Here is a 22189-nt window from a genome sequence, read left to right as displayed (position 1 = left end):
GGATGCTCGTCCCGGGAAATTGTCCCTGTACCCGTTCACACTGAGAAAAATCCCGGGATGATGCGCGTTCACGTGCAATATCCCGGGATTTTTCTGCGAGTGTAAAAGGGTAACAGTCTCTATAAAGCCTCATTGATTTCTTACCATTTTTCTGGGGCTCCTCTTTGTATCTTTTTCCTTTGCCTTTTTCCTGTTTGCCTTGCTAAGTTCCCTGGCAGTTTTTGATGAAAAATTCTCGCTTGTCATAAGATGACCCTAAACAAACAGCTGAATAATCAGTATCTGAATAGCGGTCCACTAAAGACTGAAAATTAGTCTCTCTCATTTGGGCTTACCAGGTCTTCAGTCTTGGGCGGAGGCACGTCCATGAGCGGTGACAGAGATAAGCGTACAGTTTCATGCTGCCAATGGTAGATCAAGCTAATGGCAAACTGTCCAGCAATTCTAACAGAGAGGTAGTCATTAACCTATAAAAAAAAACAGCAAGTGTAACTCATTTTCTTGCTTATCAGGAAGTCAGGATTGCACAGGCAAACTCTGTCCCAGGGGACAATGGGGAACAGGGTACTATAGTCAAATAAAGCTAATGATAGATGCTACAAGCATCTTAGCACTTGTTCCTGTTGTACTGTATCAAGGGGCTATATAGACTTGACAACACCCTCAAAATGAATGCCTATAAGCCAGATTATTTAAGTATTATCCACACATCTGTTTTCCCGGACTTCATGCAGGGGCAATATTAGGGAAGGGAAGTAAGGATGCCATCGATGGTTAATCATCATCAATGGTTTGCCACTGACGGTCTACTATTTTGTCATCAATATAGATCCAATGGTTCTCTGCCATCAGTGGCTGCCTAACAGTGATGGCATGTAGATTATCCCTGCCACATTATCACTAAACCCAACCCTTGCATTGCTAAACCCCACCTCCTCAAATCCCTCCCCCACCCTTACTAGAAGGCGTTGTGGGGCATTTGTGTATCTGGCACTGTGGGGCATATGTGTATCTGGCACTACTGGGGTCATATGTGTATCTGCCCCTCCCCCCATATGTGTATCACGCCCCCATTTTCATTGGCCATGTGGCATGTGGACACATTTATTTTTTGTCGCGCACACAGTACCACTGAGGAACTTTTTGTACTTGTACCACTGTATATCAGCAAAAAATAGCTGTCAACCAGAGAGCTGGTTTTCTGTAGGGAGCCACTCTCTGCCTTTCAGGCAGCCATAGCTGGCTTCTATGGGCTGCAGTTGATGCAGTGCATAGAAGCCGGAGTTTTGCGCATGCTCAGTCCCGTAGACGCTGCTGCACATGCACCAGTCCTGACATCTGTCAACTACATTGTACAATTGCCGGGACCTGGACAGCAACAAAGACTAGGCAGCGCGAACAAGGTGGCAGGGACCCAGCAGCATGGCCATTGGCATCCCCCCTTGTCCTCCTCTGCTTCTGTCAATTTACAGTTCTATACTCTTAGACCAAATCTGAGTGACATCACAAAGGTTATTTATGATGTAAGATAGTCAAATGATCAGCCTACTGAGGTGATAAAGCTCAACCTGCTTGCATTTCAACACTGATATCTATCTATCTATCTATCTATCTATCTATCTATCTATCTATCTATCTATCTATCTATCTAATAAAATTATTGGTACACTATAGTATCTTCCAGGATCAATTGTGGAGTTACGTATTATATGTATTTATATACCTGCAACATGATAGGGTCGGATAATTTCCCCTTTTTTGGCCAATCCCATTCCTTAATTTTTTCTCCATCCTTATCAGTTACTACCCCGCCAACTTGATTGTAGTGTAGTATGAACACATTGCTGCAAAAACAATAAGATAAGTATGTAAGCATTAACCATTACAAACAAATGGGTATACTATGAAAATTCACCAACAAATCTGGATGTGTTGCACTTTCTACAGCATGGAGCAATGATGAGGTAAAAGAGGCAATAAATCTGGATGTGTTGCACTTTCTACAGCATGGAGCAATGATGAGGTAAAAGAGGCGACAAATCTGGATGTGTTGTACTTTCTACAGCATGGAGCAATGATGAGGTAAAAGAGGCAATAAATCTGGATGTGTTGCACTTTCTACAGCATGGAGCAATGATGAGGTAAAAGAGGCGACAAATCTGGATGTGTTGCACTTTCTACAGCATGGAGCAATGATGAGGTAAAAGAGGCAATAAATCTGGATGTGTTGCACTTTCTACAGCATGGAGCAATGATGAGGTAAAAGAGGCGACAAATCTGGATGTGTTGCACTTTCTACAGCATGGAGCAATGATGAGGTAAAAGAGGCAATAAATCTGGATGTGTTGCACTTTCTACAGCATGGAGCAATGATGAGGTAAAAGAGGCGACAAATCTGGATGTGTTGCACTTTCTACAGCATGGAGCAATGATGAGGTAAAATAGGCGCCAAATCTGGATGTGTTGCACTTTCTACAGCATGGAGCAATGATGAGATAAAAGAGGCGACAAATCTGGATGTGTTGCACTTTCTACAGCATGGAGCAATGATGAGGTAAAAGAGGATACTGAATCAAAATATCCCAACATCCTGCCCAAAATAGTGTACAAACATTATTTACATTTTTTGAAAAATGTAGTACAATAATAAGTGGATTAAACAATCTAATTCTTCATTCATGCCTAGTTTTATTCACACGTGTTACTAATAAACCATATACAGGCCCTACACAGGGTCTAGTACTAACCTCTCAGGAAGATAAATGCTGCCATGGCCAAACGGAGTGAACGTGCCCAGCACAGTCTGTTCTGGGGAGAAGATGTTGGTGTATAATCCTCCACATGAAAGGCCGGAATAGCTTTGGCACACAGCCAGATATCCAGATGGATAGATGCATTGTAAGTTAAGGGAAGTTTTGTTACTATATACTGTATAATTAGTGAGTTAAGATATGATAAAAATGTATGTGTAGCAGGACAGTGTCTCCATGTGTTAGTATCAATGGGGCAGATGTATTAACCTGGAGAAGGGATAAAGAAGTGATAAAGCAGTGATAAGCGTAAGGTAATAACACGCCAGTCATTACGGATTTGAAAAATGACGGTTAGGAGCTAATTGGCTGGTGCGTTATCACCTTGCACTTATCACTGCTTTATCACTTCTTTATCCCTTCTCCAGGCTTAATACATCTGCCCTAATGTTCCACTTTAGTTTCCGCTGTCACTGTGTGCGCCAGTTGTCATGTGACAAATGACAGCATAACTGTATTACTGTGCTTGGATGGTTGCTTAGGTTCCCAGTTATAATATACTCTGTAGCTTGATAGGTTTTCTCTCCAGGCCTCTAATTTCTTTTAAAAAAATGCTATAAACAAACTGTGCCTGGTACACCAGCATAAAATATTCACATCAAAAGGATATTAAACCATTGCAGAGCCATCAATGAGGGCATAATGGAGTTTCCGTAGAGAAGCAAATTCTCGCTTGATCTCGGGAATACGCGGTTTTCCATTCATTAGTTCAAATATAGGAGGTTTACTGTTCTTCTTTTGCTTTATTACATCTTTTTTAGTACTGTCGTAGTGCCGGAGAATAACTGGCTTGCAGAATCCTTTCTCACTTAACATGGAAAACTGCTTGTTTCTGTAAATAGACACATTTCAGTATAAAAACTGTCTGGTTCTCAGCAACAAGTGTAGGACCATTGTGCTGCAGGTAAGCACAGATCAGCATCCTAAGCTGTAAGGGAATGCTTAAACTAAACATATGAGGAACGTATAGGGAAACTTGGATATTAAATACTGTAAATTCGCCATATCCACTCTGTACAAGTTATGTCCACATACATCTATCCTCAAATCGTTCTAAATAGCACTGTAAAGCGTGTCACAGACTTTGTGACTTAGCCACACCAGAACACTAATCCTAAGTACACTATAGGCTAACTATGACACAATATGGAGGAAAAAGTACACAATCTAGAGCAGCAGTGGCCAACCAGTGGCTCTTGAGCCGCATGCGGCTCTTTCTTCATTCAGATGCGGCTCCTGACACTTGAGGTCAGGTGACCGCAAAAGATCCAGAAACCACTGTGCTCCAGCCGGTCACACAGTGCCAGCGTCACTAAGAGAACTGAGTGAGTCGGATACTAGGTGAGAACCCACTGGCAAGCAAGGGGGACTACAGCTACCTCAGCACGAAGCACCTCGGGTTTGGAGCAGGAGCTACTGGACACATGTGGCAGGGGCTGCTGGACACATGAAGGGCTACTACAGTGGCATGAGGGGCTGGAGTGACACATGGAGGAACTGAAGTGTATTATGTTAATCTTGCTTTTAAATGTATTTTATTTGGATCTGGCTTTTTTAATGCATTTTATGTGGATGTGGCTTTTAAAATGCATTTTATGTGGATTTGTCCATTTCTATGTATTTTATTTTAGATCTGGCTATTTCAATGTATTTTATAACAGGCGTGGCCTAGCGGGCACAAGACCACGGCCCATTTTTGCACACGTGCCTTTGGCGTGCACATGGTGTCGGCTCTTTGGCATGCCCAAAGATTTTTCTTGGCTCTTTGTCGCTGACTGATTGGTCATCCCTGATCTAGAGTAAGCAGGCAAAAAAACAGGTCAGACAGGAGTGGCCCATGCCATGTATTGTTATGCTTAATCTACGACTTTATACAAGTTCATTTGCAACAAAAACTGTCCCCCCCTCCCCCCTCACCGGGACACTGCGGCCCGTGGGCAGGACAGTGCACACAAAAATAGGACTGTCCCATGAAAATCCGGGCAGTTGGGAGGTATGCTGGCGAGAAGTCCTTACTATCCAATCACACTCTACCCACCAACACAGGTAGTGTGGATGTGGAAGAAGTCTGACATCAAAGTCACTAAAGAATTACAGAGGGGAAAATACTTTGTCAGGAGAGTAATTCGATCTTATTAAAGACTACATGCAATGAAAACCACTTGTCTACAGTAGCAAAATATGTTTATACAAAAGTATAGACCATACATTTGTATTTGCGCAAGTTGCAGTCTTTCCAGTGCCCAGGCAATTATTCCTTTCCATTCCATATCTTCAGATTTAGAATTGTCTGTCTGAAAAATCCATCCTTAAATCAAAAACATGAATTATCAGCCAGTTTTAATGAATTTGAATATAAATTAATCTCTGATTTTTTCTACTTTAACTGTATTTTAAACGTTATCAAAAGGATTACATAACAATACCAAAATCTATCCTGGTTACAATCAGGAAATGAAGGCAACTATACCAATGTTCTGTACACAGCGCTTAATAAATATATAAAATTAACTCAGCAACTACAAAAGTTATAATGAAAAACTGTGAAGACAACATAATTTCTGAAACACCAGGCACTGTGTTCCAGCACAAATGAGGCCCTGACTTGTATTTGATAATTTGACAAATTCTCATTGACCCATTTAATAACTATTTTAATACAGGTACACCACCGATTTTCCGGCAACCGATGATCCGGAACCTCTTTTAATCCGGACAATTTTGATTTGTCCGGATTAAAGGGGGTTAGGGACATCCTTTAATCCGGAACATTTTCTGCGCATGGGCGTAACACGCAATACGCGCAAGTGTCAGTGGGTACAGCTGCCACGGACACTGCAGGTGACACAGCAAGCATCAGTGTGGCTGTTATGGCATCCAAGGTCACAGCAAGTACCGCACATGGGCGGAAGACACAGCGCGCACAAGTGTCAGTGAGTACAGCTTCTGAGGGCACTGCAGGTGACACAGCAAGCAACAGTGGGACTGTTATGGCGTCCAAGGTCACAGCAAGTAATGCATATTATACTGTAGCATATATTTTACTATTTATTGCTTTAGAAATGTTCTGAAGGTGCAAAATTAGTTTCCACCATTAATCCGGCAAAATCGATAATCCGGCACGGCACTGGAACCGAGGATGCCGGAAAATCGGTGGTGTACCTGTACTATGAAAGTGGGCAGATGGTCCAGTATCCTGAATATGAGGATTGTTAATGGCTCCTATTGTTTTTTTCTATGACAGTACTGAAATCTGTAGTATTATCATATATAATAAAAAGCTAACGCTGCTCCTCACCTCTACGGGGGGATTTCAATTGTTTTGCGTGCCAGCAGCCACTAGATGGCGTCTGACGTAGCAATTAAAATGTTGCTCCATTTGGGCGTGCACAGCCGCTGGCGCTGACATTACAGTTATGTTGTTCAGTCATTTTGACAGGCTGGTAACTAGTCCTACTGTATATAATAAAAGGCTCATACTGCTCCTCACCTCTCTGGGGGGAATATAAGTGTTTTGCGCACTGGTGGCCACTAGATGGTGCCCGACGGAGCAATGCAAGTGTTGCTCTGTTTGGCACGCACAGCCGCCGGCGCTGACATTACTGTTATGTTGGTCCGTCATTTTGATGGGCTGGTAACTAGTTTTTATATAAAACACTAAAGAAATTGCAGATCAGTTATTATATTTCCAGTGCCCACAAAATTTGGTGTTTTTGTGTTATTACATTCTTTGATCACCAAGTATCATCAGATTCTACAGTGAGACTCCATAAATAGATATTGTCCTACCTACTGTGTAATGCTGCCACTGTAATATATATGACTATTTTATTGCCTGATCATGACTAGACCTCTCTTTCTTTTCCACCCACCATATACTTCTCTTATCCCCATTTGTCCAGATCCCTCCATGTCCCCACCCTCTCCCTCTCTCACAACTCACATTTCTAACCTGACCCTCCCCAATGCTTCTACAAGCCTTCTAACTTCTTATGTGCAATCTGGGACACCAGGTCAGTTTGCAACAAGCACCCCCACCCATGGCCTCTTTATCACTAACTCCCTCGATAATCTCATTATCACGAAAAAGCTTCCAATGACATCACCTCTTGATTTCCTCTACCTTATGAAGGCCTTTCTTTTTAACACTCCCCAGATCAGATGGCTGTCGTGGAGGAGGTGTCTGGCCCTCCTTTCCTTCAGCTGCACATTTTCCCAGAACCATATTTCTCATTCTCTTCCTTTGAGGTCCACTCAATCCACCTCTTCCATCCTATCATTCACATTGCCACCCTGGTTAGGTCTCCCATTTTCTTGATTACTTCACTTCACATAGCCAACCTAGTCAACTTATCTCTCTAAACTAGAACCTTCCCTTTATCCATCAATGCTCCGGTCTCCCCTATTCATAATAAACCCTCTTTTGACCTCTCCTTACTCATTAATTACTGCTCCATTTAACTTGGTGTACCTCCGCCTCATGGTTGTGTCTATGTTCCCTTCGTGATCAGGACCAGGAAGTGACTTCACGAGAGGGCACTAGATAACTTCCGCCTTTACAGCACCTGTTTTATCCATTCTCCGTTCGTTTGAGGTTACTTAGTTTTATCTCTGCACCATTGTACCCTTGCGGGCTTGCTTCGCTCGCCACACTTCAGGCTCGGTGTCTCGCTTCGCTCGCCACAGGTAACTATTCCAAATAGTTTGTGACATGGACCCAGGGGCTTATGGGAAAGGTCCCCTCCATGAAGGGTGACTAGACGCTGCCTCCGCCTCATATCCTTCCTGTCTTTTAATATATTTATTCCACTGAAACTGTCCTCACTGTGAAGAGGAAGAAAATCAGGGGAGTGCAGGGTACAGAATCTAGTTTCAATGTGTAACTTTTGTTGAGTACCAGCACCATGTCCAAATATCTGAACTATTTTTCCTAGGAAAAGCATTAGCAGCAGGCATTGGCTTAGCACTAAGCACCTTACACCCAACCACCAGCTGCTTGAAAGGTTTACAACAGAATCCAGAGCATTATGTAATCCATGGAAATACAGGATGCTCCTCCCTGTTTACCCAATATCATCAAGGACATTTAAGGTACATTTGGATGCAGGTTTTCTATTGCTTAATTATTACACTACTATTAAAAATCCATGTTGGTCTGAAGTCTACCTCTATCCTCACATACACTGGACGACATTGAGAAACTGATAGTAAATGGTAGATGGACTGGAACGCTCTGAGGAGCTAGACAGAAAAGAAAAACAAAATCACATTTAGAGTCATTCATAAAATACAAATAATTAGCACTTACATTACAAAAGACATGACAAACTGTAATTAACATTTCAGAAGTGCTGATTCCATAAAAAGTAGCTTGCCATAGAAGTATTTCATACTCACATTTGTTTCCTGTTGGCCTAGTTTGTGCAGGTTCTTGCCCAGATTTATCTTTGCTGCTCTCAAGCAATATGGTATTAACCTTATTTTTATGATTCTTGGCAGTGTCTACATTCTCAGGAGTGCCAACGCCTGCTCCGGGGGCTTTGTAGTCACTTTCCTCAGGAACTATACTTGTGTCTGCTATCTTCCTTGCAGCCAGTGACTGGCAGTGCTTTTTGCTGTACACTGCGCCTTCAATAAGCTCTTGCCAGCTGTAGTTTAGCACATTCACCACGCCCTGAGGGAAAATGATCTCAAACTGTGAGAAGAGTTGCAGTAGCTTTCCAAGTTCATACAGCAATGTTGGAGCGACATACTTATAGTCTTCAAATGGGTTCATGAATTGTTCATCATCTGTGACGAGCTGTGTGACTTTCTGGTGATTGTTTTCAACACCGCTCTTTACAAAGCTAGAGCTGCTGATCTCTGGCAGAACCGCATATTTCTCTTTACACAGTTTGTCATCTTTTGGTGACATCGCTTGCTTCTTCTCTGCTTGAGCAGAAACCCCTTTCTTGTTTTTGTGAAGGCTAGAAATAAAGAAAGGAAATACATTATATACCTGTTTCACAACTATATAATATACAGTTCATTGCAAATATATATATATATATATACTGTATACAGGTAGGCTGCCAGGCGAACAAGCCCATGTGGTGAAACGCGTTCTGATGTACAAGGAGGACTGCTCCCCCCGCTGCAGGGGGACGCTGAATCCAACTGCAGGCAGATTTTGGGTCTCTCCAGCACACTACAGGTAACTTCCTCTCTCCTTCCGGTGTGGGGACTCCCATCTCTGCGGCACATTTGATCTCTGCAATGCTATATCTGACCACCTAACACCACACAATAGAAGATGGGGGAAGCAAAAGGCAACCGCGATACAACGCTGTACTTTACTTTTTCTTCTGAAGAAACCCGATTTTGATTACACAGTCTTATAGGTGGTTATCTATACGTATTTCATGCCACCAACTATGATGTGTAAACCAGAGATCATGGTGGTGTGAGAGAAGCAGAGTAAATCCACCCTGCTGGGCTCCAAAGTGAGGATTCACTCTGCTTCTCTCACACCACCAGTGGCTCCATACATCTACACCGGATATGATCAGCTTTTCCTAAATAATTTGTTCATGGTGAATGCCATCACCCATGAGAACACTGATACCACTTGCTGTTTTTTACATCACATGTTTTTTATATGTTTTTTTCATTTTATACGTTTCATTGTGTTTTTAAATCACATTCCTCATTGTACTTTTATATGATTGATAAAGCATTTTTTCTATAATCTTGCTTCTCATCATCAATAGTCACCCAGCGCCCAGCGGTCTCACACCACCAATTACCACATTCATATCAATCAGGATCACAGGGAGATCCTAGGTGTTTTTGACCCACGGCTGCATAGGTTTGGTAGCGCTCCGGATCCACACTAATTATCTCTCCAAACATAAATGAGCTTACCTATATAGCTCCTGCCACCAAACACCGGGACGGCAGCCTGTTGTAGTCAGATATTCAGATATATATGTTATGCACAGAGTGTTTAGATTGCTTGTTTTTTGGTTGCTAAGGAATGGCGTGACCCCCCATGCTGACCATGCACAGGACGTCGTTACGTCTAGATCCGGAAGCCGGGTGGGGACTGCCATGTATATATTTCTTGAGTGGTAAAATGTTTTCAATATGTGCGCGTGCATGTCTGAATTACCTTGCCCAGTGCACTCACTGTCATTGAGTAGATGCCCGCTATGGATTTCCATAAGCCCTGTGTCTTTTACCTTATATAGGGGGTAATTCCAAGTTGATAGCAGCAGGATTTTTGATAGCAATTGGGCAAAACCATGTGCACTGCAGGGGAGGCAGATATAACATGTGCAGAAAGAGTTAGATTTGGGTGGGTTATTTTATTTCTGTGCAGGGCAAATACTGGCTGCTTTATTTTTACACTGCAAATTAGATTGCAGATTGAACACACTCTCTCTGCACATGTTATATCTGCCTCCCCTGCAGTGCACATGGTTTTGCCCAATTGCTATCAAAAATCCTGCTGCGATCAACTTGGAATTACCCCCATAGTTGGCTGATCTAACGTCCTTCTCCCACCTACCCCAGGACCCCTCTTGGATAATGTTGAGGCACTTCTCAGTCTCCACCAGCCAGTGGTGCAAGTAAAAATATTTTCTTAGTGGTACCGCTTGCCGAAAAATGGGCATGGTCATGTGTTGTGGGGGGCGTGACCACATGCTGCCAGTGGGAGTGGCTACATGACACTAGCGGAGTGGCCACATGACATAGCCCCTTTTTTTTTTATCTGGAGGCAAGGCTAAAAATATATAGTAATGCCTCCAGTATAAAAGAAATATATAGTGATACCTCCAGTATAATAGAAATATATAGTGATAGCTCCAGTATAATAGAAATATATATAGTGATGCCTCCAGTATAATAGAAATATATATAGTGATGCCTCCAGTATAATAGAAATATATAGTGATACCTCCAGTATAATAGAAATATATATTATATAGTAATGTCCCCAATTTAATAACAATATATAGTAATGTCCCCATTATAACAGGAAAATACAGCCACTGTCGCACTCCCAGTAACCCTGACAAAGTGGGAGGAGCCGTCATGCTGCCAATCACCATGGTCTTGTTGCTTTGTGACACATTATAATTGTGATAATGGCAAAGTGTGTGGCAGGTGGTACGGAGTACCCGCTGCCAAATTCTTATGGCTACTCCGTACCCGAGCGTACCCGCATACTTGCACCGCTGCTATCTTGGAGATTGTATACTGGAGTGGTGGTAACTATGTATGGAACAAACACCTTCCCTACAACACATATATAGAGCATTGGTGGGTATATAATGTTGAACATGTATTCCCCTTTTCACCAATTTTATATAATGAAATACTTTCCACATTCAATTTTTACAAACCTAGGGGTAAATTTACTAAGGTCCCGATTTTGACCGAGATGCCGTTTTTTCATCAAAGTGTCATCTCGGTAATTTACTAAGCAATAATCACTGCAGAGATGAGGGCATTCGTAATTTTATGGAAGTCCAACAAAAAAAATACAAATGAATACACCATCGGTCAAAACGCGGCTGTTTAAGTATGAATCTCGGTAATTTACTAAGAAGTGCAAAGCAAAAAAAAAAAAAAACACTGCCGTGAAAAATTACAACTCGTAAAAAAGTGCTAAAAAAAAACAGACCTGCTTTTTTAATCCGTGATTGTATAGGCATGCAGGGATCCATGAGATCCGTGCATGTATATCAGTGGGAAGGGGTGGGAAAGTGGTTATTTTATTAAAAAAAATTGCGTGGGGTCCCCCCTCCTAAGCATAACCAGCCTCGGGCTCTTTGAGCCTATCCTGGTTGCAGAAATATGGGGAAAAAATTGACAGGGGTTCCCCCATATTTAAGCAACCAGCATCGGGCTCTGCGCCTGGTCCTGGTTCCAAAAATACGGGGGACAAAAAGAGTAGGGGTCCCCCGTATTTTTAAAACCAGCACCGGGCTCCACTAGCTGGACAGATAATGCCACAGCCGGGGGTCACTTTTATATAGTGCCCTGCGGCCGTGGCATCAAATATCCAACTAGTCACCCCTGGCCGGGGTACCCTGGGGGAGTGGGGACCCCTTCAATCAAGGGGTCCCCCCCCCCAGCCACCCAAGGGCCAGGGGTGAAGCCCGAGGCTGTCCCCCCCCATCCAATGGGCTGCGGATGGGGGGGCTGATAGCCTTTTGTGATAATGAAAAGATATTGTTTTTAGTAGCAGTACTACAAGGCCCAGCAAGCCTCCCCCGCATGCTGGTACTTGGAGAACCACAAGTACCAGCATGCGGCGGAAAAACGGGCCCGCTGGTACCTGTAGTACTATTACTAAAAAAATACCCAAATAAACACAAGACACACACACCTTGAAAGTAAAGATTTATTACATACATGCACACAAACATACATACATACTTACCTTATGTTCACACGCAGGTCGGTCCTCTTGTCCAGTAGAATCCATGGGGTACCTGTAGAAAAAATTATACTCACAAAATCCAGTGTAGATCGGTCCTCTTCAAATCCATTTGTAATCCAGGTACTTGATTAAAATAAAAAAACGGACACACGAGCCACGAACTGAAAGGGGCCCCATGTTTTCACATGGGACTCCTTTCCCCGAATGCCAGAAACCCACTCTGACTTCTGTCTAAGTGGGTTTCCTCAGCCAATCAGGGAGCGCCACGTTGTAGCACTCTCCTGATCGGCTGTGTGCTCCTGTACTGAGTGACAGGCGGCACACGGCAGTGTTACAATGTAGCGCCTATGCGCTCCATTGTAACCAATGGTGGGAACTTTCTGCCCTGCGGTTGACCTAAAGTGACGTCACCGCTGAGCAGAAAGTTCCCAGCATTGGTTACAATGGAGCGCATAGGCGCTACATTGTAACACTGCCGTGTGCCGCCTGTCATTCAGGACAGGAGCACACAGCCGATCAGGAGAGTGCTACAACGTGGCGCTCCCTGATTGGCTGAAGAAACCCACTTAGACAGAAGTCAGAGTGGGTTTCTGGCATTCGGGGAAAGGGGTCCCATGTGAAAACATGGGGCCCCTTTCAGTTCGTGGTCGGGACTCCGTTTTTTTTATTTTCACAAGTACGTGGATTACAAATGGATCTGAAGAGGACCGATCTACACTGGATTTTGTGAGTATAATTTTTTCTACAGGTACCCCATGGATTCTACTGGACAAGAGGACCGACCTGCGTGTGAACATAAGGTAAGTATGTATGTATGTTTGTGTGCATGTATGTAATAAATCTTTACTTTCAAGGTGTGTGTGTCTTGTGTTTATTTGGGTATTTTTTTAGTAATAGTACTACAGGTACCAGCGGGCCCGTTTTTCCGCCGCATGCTGGTACTTGTGGTTCTCCAAGTACCAGCATGCGGGGGAGGCTTGCTGGGACTTGTAGTACTGCTACTAAAAACAATATCTTTTCATTTACAACAAAGGCTATCAGCCCCCCCATCCGCAGCCCATTGGATGGGGGGGGACAGCCTCGGGCTTCACCCCTGGCCCTTGGGTGGCTGGGGGGGGGGACCCCTTGATTGAAGGGGTCCCCACTCCCCCAGGGTACCCCGGCCAGGGGTGACTAGTTGGATTTTTGATGCCACGGCCGCAGGGCACTATATAAAAGTGACCCCCGGCTGTGGCATTATCTGTCCAGCTAGTGGAGCCCGGTGCTGGTTTTAAAAATACGGGGGACCCCTACTCTTTTTGTCCCCCGTATTTTTGGAACCAGGACCAGGCGCAGAGCCCGATGCTGGTTGCTTAAATATGGGGGAACCCCTGTCATTTTTTTCCCCATATTTCTGCAACCTGATCGGCTCAAAGAGCCCGAGGCTGGTTATGCTTAGGAGGGGGGACCCCACGCAATTTTTTTTTTAAATTTTACACTGTTTAATTTAAAAAAAAAAAAAAAAAAATGAACCCCAGCACGGATCACACAGATCCGGCCGAGATTCATTTTTAAAAAGTCGGCAGTGTTTTGCTAATCACTGCCGTAAAAATAGAAAAAAAAACACGAATGACATCGACATCGGAACAAAAGAAAAACCCGAATACGACAGCTTAGTAAATTAGTCGTAATCAATTCAAAAAGTTGCAGTTTTACACTTTCGATGTCATTCGTGATTGAACTTTGACCTTTTTCCGAAAATTACGAATGTTAGTAAATTTACCCCCTAGTCTACATACAAGAGAGCAAATAGATTCAGAAGGATTTATCGGCAGGCATGATGCCCGCTGTCTATATCCCGACAGCTGCATCCCGCCCGCCAGAGTGCCGCCATCGGGCTCGCTGCGCTCGCCACAGGATCTATTCCCACGAGTGGGAATAGTCCTGTTCTGCCTGGATTTTGGCTGGTGGTATTGTGGCTGTCAGGATTCCGGCGTCGGTATCCTGACCGCCAGAATCCTGACAGCCGGCAAATTATTCTATCCAACTGTTTCACTTACCACCGAAATGGACAAAAGGTACACTTAGCATGTTTTCTAAAAGGCATAATGTACTAGAACACACTCTCTTACCCATTAATGAAATTTGCAAGACGTGGACTAATGTTCATATACTTCATATCAGACGGTAATTCTTCAGGCGCTTTCTTTGTTCGCTTTACTGTATTTGTTTTCATCTAAGTAAAAGGATACATTTTGTATGTTCAGACATAAGTCACACTAATTTATCTGAAAGGGTAGTGGATAAGTGGAGTAACCTCCCATTACAGGTGGTAGAGGCTAAGGGGGACATTTACTAAGCAGTGATAAGAGCGGAGAAGTGAGCCAGTGGAGAAGTGCCCATGGCAACCAATCAGCACTAAAGTAACATCTATAATTTGCATACTATAAAATTATACAGAGTTGCTGATTGGTTGATGGGGCAACTTCTCCACTGGCTCACTTCTCCTCTCTTATCACTGCTTAGTAAATGTCCCCCTAAAACTGTAGAGCAATTTAAACATGCTTGGGATAGGCATATGAATATCCTTACAAAGAACTAAGGTTCAAAAAGGGTTGAGATTACCTAAAGGATAAAAAAAGGGGAAGACAGGATGGGCCAAGTGGTTATTATCTGCCGTCAAATTCTATGTTTCTATGTTAAGTGACTGATAGCGGAATGTAAAAGGTGTATTTTATGAGGGTAATATAATCATATATTGGGGGGAATTCAAATGTTATAGCCCCCGATCTCCCGTGTAAAGTGACGGCAGATCGCAGGGGGTGGTATACAATTGATGTCCCCTATCGCGCTGATCGGTAAACCTGACTAAACTAATGGGCGCGATCGGGAAAAGTTTAACAGATCACTTTTCACACATTTCTGCTCGCCACCCTCACATTTGAATAGCTCCATTCGACGCTATCTGGTGGCTGCCAGCGGAAATAACATTTGAATTCCGCTTATTGTGTGCCCCCAGGTGATTCCTTGGTAGTTAATTAACCAAATACACAAAGCAAATACACAAAGCAGTATGTCACATGTGATCCCTCCAATGGCAATGAGTATTTGCCAGTGGAGGGATCACATGTGACATACTGCTTTGTGTATTTGAATCATTATAATCCTCAACAAATGCTAGTGGATTTTTATTCACCTTCTTTCTACTTGATTTATATTCTGTGATTACTCCATATTGATTCCCCAATTATTGAATTTCAATCATCATGCAGAATGACATTGTGAACTCTCTATAAAATGATTATATGTATACATTCACCCTTCTGCTGATTTAACCCCTGATGAAGTCTGCTGTGACGAAACACATTGGATTGGAAAGTCAACATCCACATCACAAATTGACATAATCTATTTGCGGAATTACCCTACTCTACTAATCATTGAAATCAGTGTTACTTTGTGAATATACTCCATTATGGGGGTCATTCCGAGTTGTTCGCTCGTTGCCGATTTTCGCAACGGAGCGATTAAGACGAAAATGCGCATGCGCATGGTACGCAGTGCGCATGCGCTTAGTATTTTAGCACAAAACTTAGTAGATTTACTCACGTCAGAACAAGAATTTCCATCGTTGAAGTGATCGGAGTGTGATTGACTGGAAGTGGGTGTTTCTGGGCGGAAACTGACCGTTTTCTGGGAGTGTGCGGAAAAACGCAGGCGTGCCAGGATAAAACGCGGGAGTGTCTGGAGAAACGGGGGAGTGGCTGGCCGAATGCAGGGCATGTTTGTGACGTCAAACCAGGAACGAAACGGGCTGAGCTGATCGCAATGTAGGAGTAAGTCTCGAGCTACTCAGAAACTGCTAAGAAATTTCTATTCGCAATTCTGCTAAGCTAAGATACACTCCCAGTGGGCGGTGGCCTAGCGTGTGCCATACTGCTAAAATCTGCTAGCGAGCGAACAACTTGGAATGACCCCCTATATGTATTGCTCGATGTGGATGTAATACAATTTTATATAATCCATTTCATTTTATGGTGAATTAAAAATATGTGCATTTTAGATATTATATTGTTCTGAGTGGTAGAGTATTGCTATTTTAAATAGGCAATTTAGCAATTTTTATTGAATGTAGAGCACCCTCTGATTATGTATGTATGTATATATATTGTAACACTGTAAGGGTACAAGGTGCCGTTTCCTGGGATAAATGGCAGCCTGCAGCAGCTGAGGAACCACACAAGTCCAGTTTCCGGTACAACTGGCCCCAGCCAGTTTTATTATACAGAAAATAAAACAAACAGCAAAAGAAAATACCTTGCCTGTCCGGCACTAACTAAACACAAGATGTTCCTAACTATCACTAAACAAAAACACAGAGTTCTCCAGTAAACACTGTATAGCTCACTTGTATCAGGAAGCATGTTTCTCTCACAGAGATCCTGCAGTCTTCCCAGTCTGCACACCCTAATCAGGCCAGCAGCTCTATAACACTCTTACACAGCTGAAAGCCTGATTAGCCTTCTGTGAGGCCAAAGACCCGAACTGGGCCCAATGTCTGGAACTTGCCCCATCTCTCTTTCAGGGCCCTTATCCAGCTTTTCCAACAAACTGAAAATGTTCTAACAAAACAAAACATATTCCTAGAAGTTTTCATTTTTCTAATACATGTAAGACAAGAACCTGGGACAAACATACCTGCCCTCAAACACTATCCCAGTGTTCTTGTCACAATATATATATATATATATATATATAGAGTCGGATCGGCACTCACCCTTCCTTGGATTTAATGCCCTGGTGCCTTCTGGTAATAATAGTATATTCAACGGATCCTGGCAAGCAGCGGCACTCAAGGACTGACTCAAGCGTAATAAACGGTGAACAGAGTTTTAATCCATTTCACAAAACAAAATACATCCAACGTTTCGGGGCGCGAACACCCCTTCTTCAAGGACAACAAGTGAGACTTCTCACTTGTTGTCCTTGAAGAAGGGGTGTTCGCGCCCCGAAACGTTGGATGTATTTTGTTTTGTGAAATGGATTAAAACTCTGTTCACCGTTTATTACGCTTGAGTCAGTCCTTGAGTGCCGCTGCTTGCCAGGATCCGTTGAATATATATATATATATATATATATATATATATATGTATGTATGTAGCTCCCCACTGGCGGCACTCAGACTAGTTAAAAAAACAACAGTAAGTGGCTGCTTGTAGACGTTTCAGCGCTGTATTGTGCTTTTATCAAGCGATACAGCGCTGAAACGTTGCCTGCAAGCAGCCGCTTACTGTCGTTTTTTGAACTAGTCTGAGCTATAACAATTGATGTGATGTGGGTCATCAAATTGACAGTGTCTAGGTAGACAATGTTTAGGTCGACCACTATAGGTCGACAGTCACTAGGTCGACAGGGTTGGAAGGTCGACAGGGTTGGAAGGTCGACAGGTCAAAAGGTCGACACACATTTTTTTTGGGGGGGGTTGTGTCATTTTCTGCGTAGAGCAGGCTTTTTCAACCAGTGTGCCGTGGCACACTAGTGTGCCGCGACCAGTTGCAAGGTGTGCCGTGGAGCCAGATCAGCTTCCTGTACCTTCAGAGTGAACTGTTGGCCCGGGATCTTCTTAGAGGATCAGTCATGCTCCGGCCGTGACCTATGCCTTGATGACGTGGCAGTGTGATATCATAGGTCACAGCCGCCGCATCTCACCACCCAGCCAGCCCACCCGCCTGCATACACATCTTCCAGTTCCCACTTGCATCCACAGCTTTCCTTGCCCGCCCACCCACATCCACACCTGCCCGACCGCCCGCTGCGGAGTATTCGCAGCACTCCACTATGAACAACCCCCGCCACTGAGGGACAGGGAGGAGGACAGCTGACAGGAAGGGACTAATATTTGCTATATTATTTCTCTTGTGGGGAGCAATAGGATTTATGGGGGGGAACAATGTGAATAATTCATGTGGGGAGCAATAGGGTTTATGTGGGCAGAAATGTGATTGATTTATGTGGGGAGCAATGGGATTTATGTAGGGAGCAACATGAATTATGTGGGGAGCTATGTGATTGTTTTTCCTGTGTAGGCCAATGTATGTGTGGATTCTTTTTTTACTGTGAGGGCCAATGTGTGTTTTTTTCTGTGGGGAACTGATGGTGTGCCTTGGCAATTTTAAAATATTTTTCGGTGTGCCGCGAGTAAAAAAAGGTTGAAAATCACTGGCGTAGAGGGACTGGGAAGCCGAATTAGTGCACCGTGTCCGCTCGCCATGCTTCGGGCAAGGTGCCTCGCTCCGCTACCGCTTCACTCGGCACAGATTACCATTCCAATCGTAGTCCATGTGGATCGTTAAGTATGAAAAAGTAAAAAAAAAATAAAAAAAAATTGAACCTTTTGACCTGTCGACCTAGCATATGTCAACTTAGAAACCATATCGACCATCCAACTCTGTCGACCTAGTGACTGTCAACCTATAGTGGTCGACCTAGACAGTGTCGATCTTCAGACCAGATCATATATTATAATGGTGTAGAAAGCAGCACTCCCAATATTCAAGTACCTGGTCGGTGCCCTCATATAAACCTTATTTATCTCTGCTTATTTGTCATTTATTTCTTGGATTGCCATATATATATATCGAGTACGATGAGCCGGCACTCCTTGTCTGTGTTAGATTAATTGCGTCGGTGCCCTCCCATATAACGGTCCCCGTGCAGTAACCAAAAAACATACAGCGTCCGTGGGGCGGCACTCATACGTCTTGCAAATTAACACAGGATCCCGATATGTGGTCAACGTTTCAGAATTTTTACTCCAATTCTTTCGTCAGGATCCTGACAAAAGAATTAGAGTAAAAATTCTGAAACGTTGACCACATATCGGGATCCTGTGTTCATTTGCAAGACATATGAGTGCCACCCCACGAATGCTATATTACTGCTACATAATTTGTATAGGCGGCAACAACAACTAGTAGAATTCTTTATGACATACTGAATAGGAACTGCTCTATTCACTGACCAGAGAAGCATGCCATGTACCTGATCGTAGAAGTACAGCGGTCCTGTTCTCAGCATCTTGGATAACATTAGCACTACAGCACTATTGGAAACATATAAGCAGTGAATATTTTATAGAAACATGTTTTTATCATACAACAATTGATACATTTGAATTGTATATTATTAATGTAACTTAGCAAAATTTAATATTCTAAGCTCAGGAAGGCAGATAAAGAACTGATGAGTATTCTACATTCAGTGTCATTAACAGGGTCAGCTACACCATTTCCTTGCTTTGACTGTGTAGGCTACATTTTTGTTTTTCAGTTTATGTTTTTAGATATGGAAAATAGGGATTTTTGTTTACTTACCGTAAAATCTCTTTCTCTGATTCCATCTGGGGGACGCTGCGCCATTACTTGTGGGTTAGAGGTGTGTGGTAGTGGAGTTTGGCACAGAACTATTAAAACCTGACTCCTCCCCCCTCTAACCCCTCCCATCTCCTTCCTGCCTAGCCAGTACCTCAGTTAACGTTTAGCCAAGCCAAAGGAGATAGACCAACAAAAATTTTCTGGTTAAACCAGACAAGATAGACCAACAAAAATTTACTGGTTAAACCAGACAAACATCTGGGAGGGATCGCAGCGTCCCCCAGATGGAATCAGAGAAAGAGATTTTACGGTAAGTAAACAAAAATCCCTATTTCTCTTTCATCCATCTGGGGGACGCTGCGCCATTACTTGTGGGATTTCCCAAAGCAAGCCAATAAGAGGAGGGAGACGGAGACGGCATAGCCGTCCGCAAAATGTGACGCCCAACAAAGGCAGTCTACAAACTGAAAGTATGAAAACTGTAAAATTTATTAAACTAATGCACAGATGACCATGTCGCCATCCGACACAGCTGCTCAATAGGCGCACCCCCGCGAACAGCCCAAGAAACTCCAACAGCTCGAGGTGAAGGAGCTCGGATTGACTCAGGAACTGAAACGGCAGAAGACTGATATGGTCGAAGGTACCCAACGAGCCACTATGTACTTGGAAGCCGGACAATCTCGTTTGGACGCATCAATTAAAAACCAACAAAGCATCCGTACGATGGATATAATCCGCACGAGATAAAGAAAACCATAAGGTCCTAAGCTCATCTAAAAAATCAACTGGGAATCCTCCGTGGAAGGGGAAAGAGTAACGCTGGAAGGACAATGTCCTGATTTAGATGAAATGCTGACACAACTTTCAGAAGGAATGTTTTGTTCGCAGAACCCCCCGATTATCATGAAACACCAACAAGGGTGGACTGCAAGAAAATAGCTGCCAATACAGATACTCATTTTGCTGAGGCAATTTTCTATAGGAAAACAATAGAGGAACGTTAGACACCGCAATTCTACAGATTCCAAAGGGTCAATGGAGATTTTTGAAGAGACGTAAGGACTAAGGTAAAGTCCCAGGGAAGAACCGGAGGAACAAAAAGGTAGCTAAATCCGCAGAAATCCCTGAAGGAACGTCAGAACCTCTGGAATGATAACCAGTCTCTTTAGAAAAAAGAACCGTCAAGGCAGAAACCTGACCCATTTGTGAAGAAAGTCTCAGACCCTTATTGAGACCCTCCGGAAGGAAGAATAACAGACGAGGAACTCTAAACAAATCCGGTGTTAAACCACGCTTTTTACACCAAGCAACGTAAATACGCCACACTCTGTGGTAAATCTCAGAAGCCACCGGCCTGCTAGTCTGAATCATAATTTACACAACAGGACGAGAATAAAACTTTTTTTTTTTTTTTTTTTTTTTTTTTACTTGAAAACCAGCCGATTCAACCTGGGTAGTGAGATGGTCCTTGAATCCTAAGATGTGGATGCGGAGGGGGTCGGAATGGTTCCCTGATGACCATAGTGCGCAGAAGAGCGTACCACTGTCAGCCTGGCCAATCTGGGCCACCAGAATGATTGGAAGATCTTCTCTCCGAATGCGTTGAAGCAGACTTGGAGTTAGTGGAAATGTTGGCACCTAACCCAGCTGAAAGTGCCACAGCGCCATCAGTGCATCGATTAGAATTTCTAGAGGGACCCGAGTACTACATCGGGTATCCCCGACCAGCTACTAGAGTCAGAACACCACCCGGTGAAGTTCCCACTCTCCTGGATGCACCGTGTGACGGCTTAAGAAATCCGCTTTTCAGGTCTCGATTCCTGGCATGTGAATCTCGGATCTGGTCGGAACCCAATGTTCCGACCATATGAAAATCTTGTTTATGTAAGCAACCGCCGTGGTGGTGTTGGACCGAATCCGCACTTGATGACCCTGTACTCTGGTTTGAATCCGGAGTAGTGCCTACCGAATCGTCCTCAACTCCAAGATGTTGATCTGCAACTCTGACTCTTTGACTGGCCTCGAGCTCTGGTCAAATTGGAGCTGTGAAGCCACCAGCGAAGTGACTGACGAGTCTGTACAGACAAGCGGAACAGCTGTAAGTTGAGATGAGGCCCTGTCCGAGTCCAACAGTTGAGAATCTGAGCCTGAAGGAGTCGAGCATGAAACTTGGCATATGGAACTGCCGCGAAGGTTGCCACCATCCTGGAAATGCAGCAGTGCTCAAATTCTGGACTGTATGTCCTGAATGAGGGAGAACACTTTCTGTTGTTGGTATCGAATAAGAGTTCCAGAAACATTATCTTCTGGGAATGAAGCCAAGACGACTTTGGACAATCTATTATTGATCCAAATAACTGTAGGGTCTCTATTGTGAGACGCAAGGTCTGGTGAAGAATCAACTCTGACGGTGCCCTGATCAACAGATCATCCAAATACAGAGTAATGTTGACTCCCTGACGCTGCAAAACTGCAACCGCATGGTCTATGATCTTTGTGAATACCCGAGGAGCCGTGGCTAGGCCAAAGGGAAGAGCCTGAAACTGAAATGTCAAGGCTGACGGTGACTCTAAGAGCTTTATGATCCGTACAAA

The 22189-nt window shown here is 43.6% G+C and overlaps 2 protein-coding genes across 3 annotated transcripts in view; both read right to left on the bottom strand.

Annotated features, from left to right (window-relative positions):
• C6H3orf20 (chromosome 6 C3orf20 homolog) overlaps window positions 1–2885 on the bottom strand; it is a 57774-nt gene extending 54889 nt beyond the window's left edge. The window contains exons 1-4 of the mRNA XM_063927597.1: window positions 2748–2885; window positions 1724–1844; window positions 336–467; window positions 145–255 (exon numbers count right to left, since the gene is read on the bottom strand). Of these exons, the coding sequence (XP_063783667.1) occupies window positions 145–255; window positions 336–467; window positions 1724–1732 (252 nt within the window). The 5' untranslated portion in view covers window positions 1733–1844; window positions 2748–2885. The remainder of the gene's footprint in view (window positions 1–144; window positions 256–335; window positions 468–1723; window positions 1845–2747) is intronic.
• Window positions 2886–3415: 530 nt separating this feature from the next.
• Window positions 3416–22189, bottom strand: part of LOC134935413 (uncharacterized) — a 34975-nt gene continuing 16201 nt past the window's right edge. For both annotated transcript variants that reach the window (XM_063930493.1, XM_063930494.1), the window contains exons 3-8: window positions 19261–19321; window positions 14352–14455; window positions 8208–8776; window positions 7977–8051; window positions 5019–5118; window positions 3416–3642 (exon numbers count right to left, since the gene is read on the bottom strand). In XM_063930493.1, the coding sequence (XP_063786563.1) occupies window positions 3420–3642; window positions 5019–5118; window positions 7977–8051; window positions 8208–8776; window positions 14352–14455; window positions 19261–19308 (1119 nt within the window). In that variant the 5' untranslated portion in view covers window positions 19309–19321 and the 3' untranslated portion in view covers window positions 3416–3419. The remainder of the gene's footprint in view (window positions 3643–5018; window positions 5119–7976; window positions 8052–8207; window positions 8777–14351; window positions 14456–19260; window positions 19322–22189) is intronic.

The sequence above is a fragment of the Pseudophryne corroboree genome, chromosome 6 (genome assembly GCF_028390025.1).
Source record: "Pseudophryne corroboree isolate aPseCor3 chromosome 6, aPseCor3.hap2, whole genome shotgun sequence".
NCBI classification, from domain to species: Eukaryota; Metazoa; Chordata; class Amphibia; order Anura; family Myobatrachidae; genus Pseudophryne; species Pseudophryne corroboree.
The sequence above is the reverse complement of the archived record's forward strand: the minus strand, read 5'-3'. Positions and strand labels throughout refer to the sequence as shown.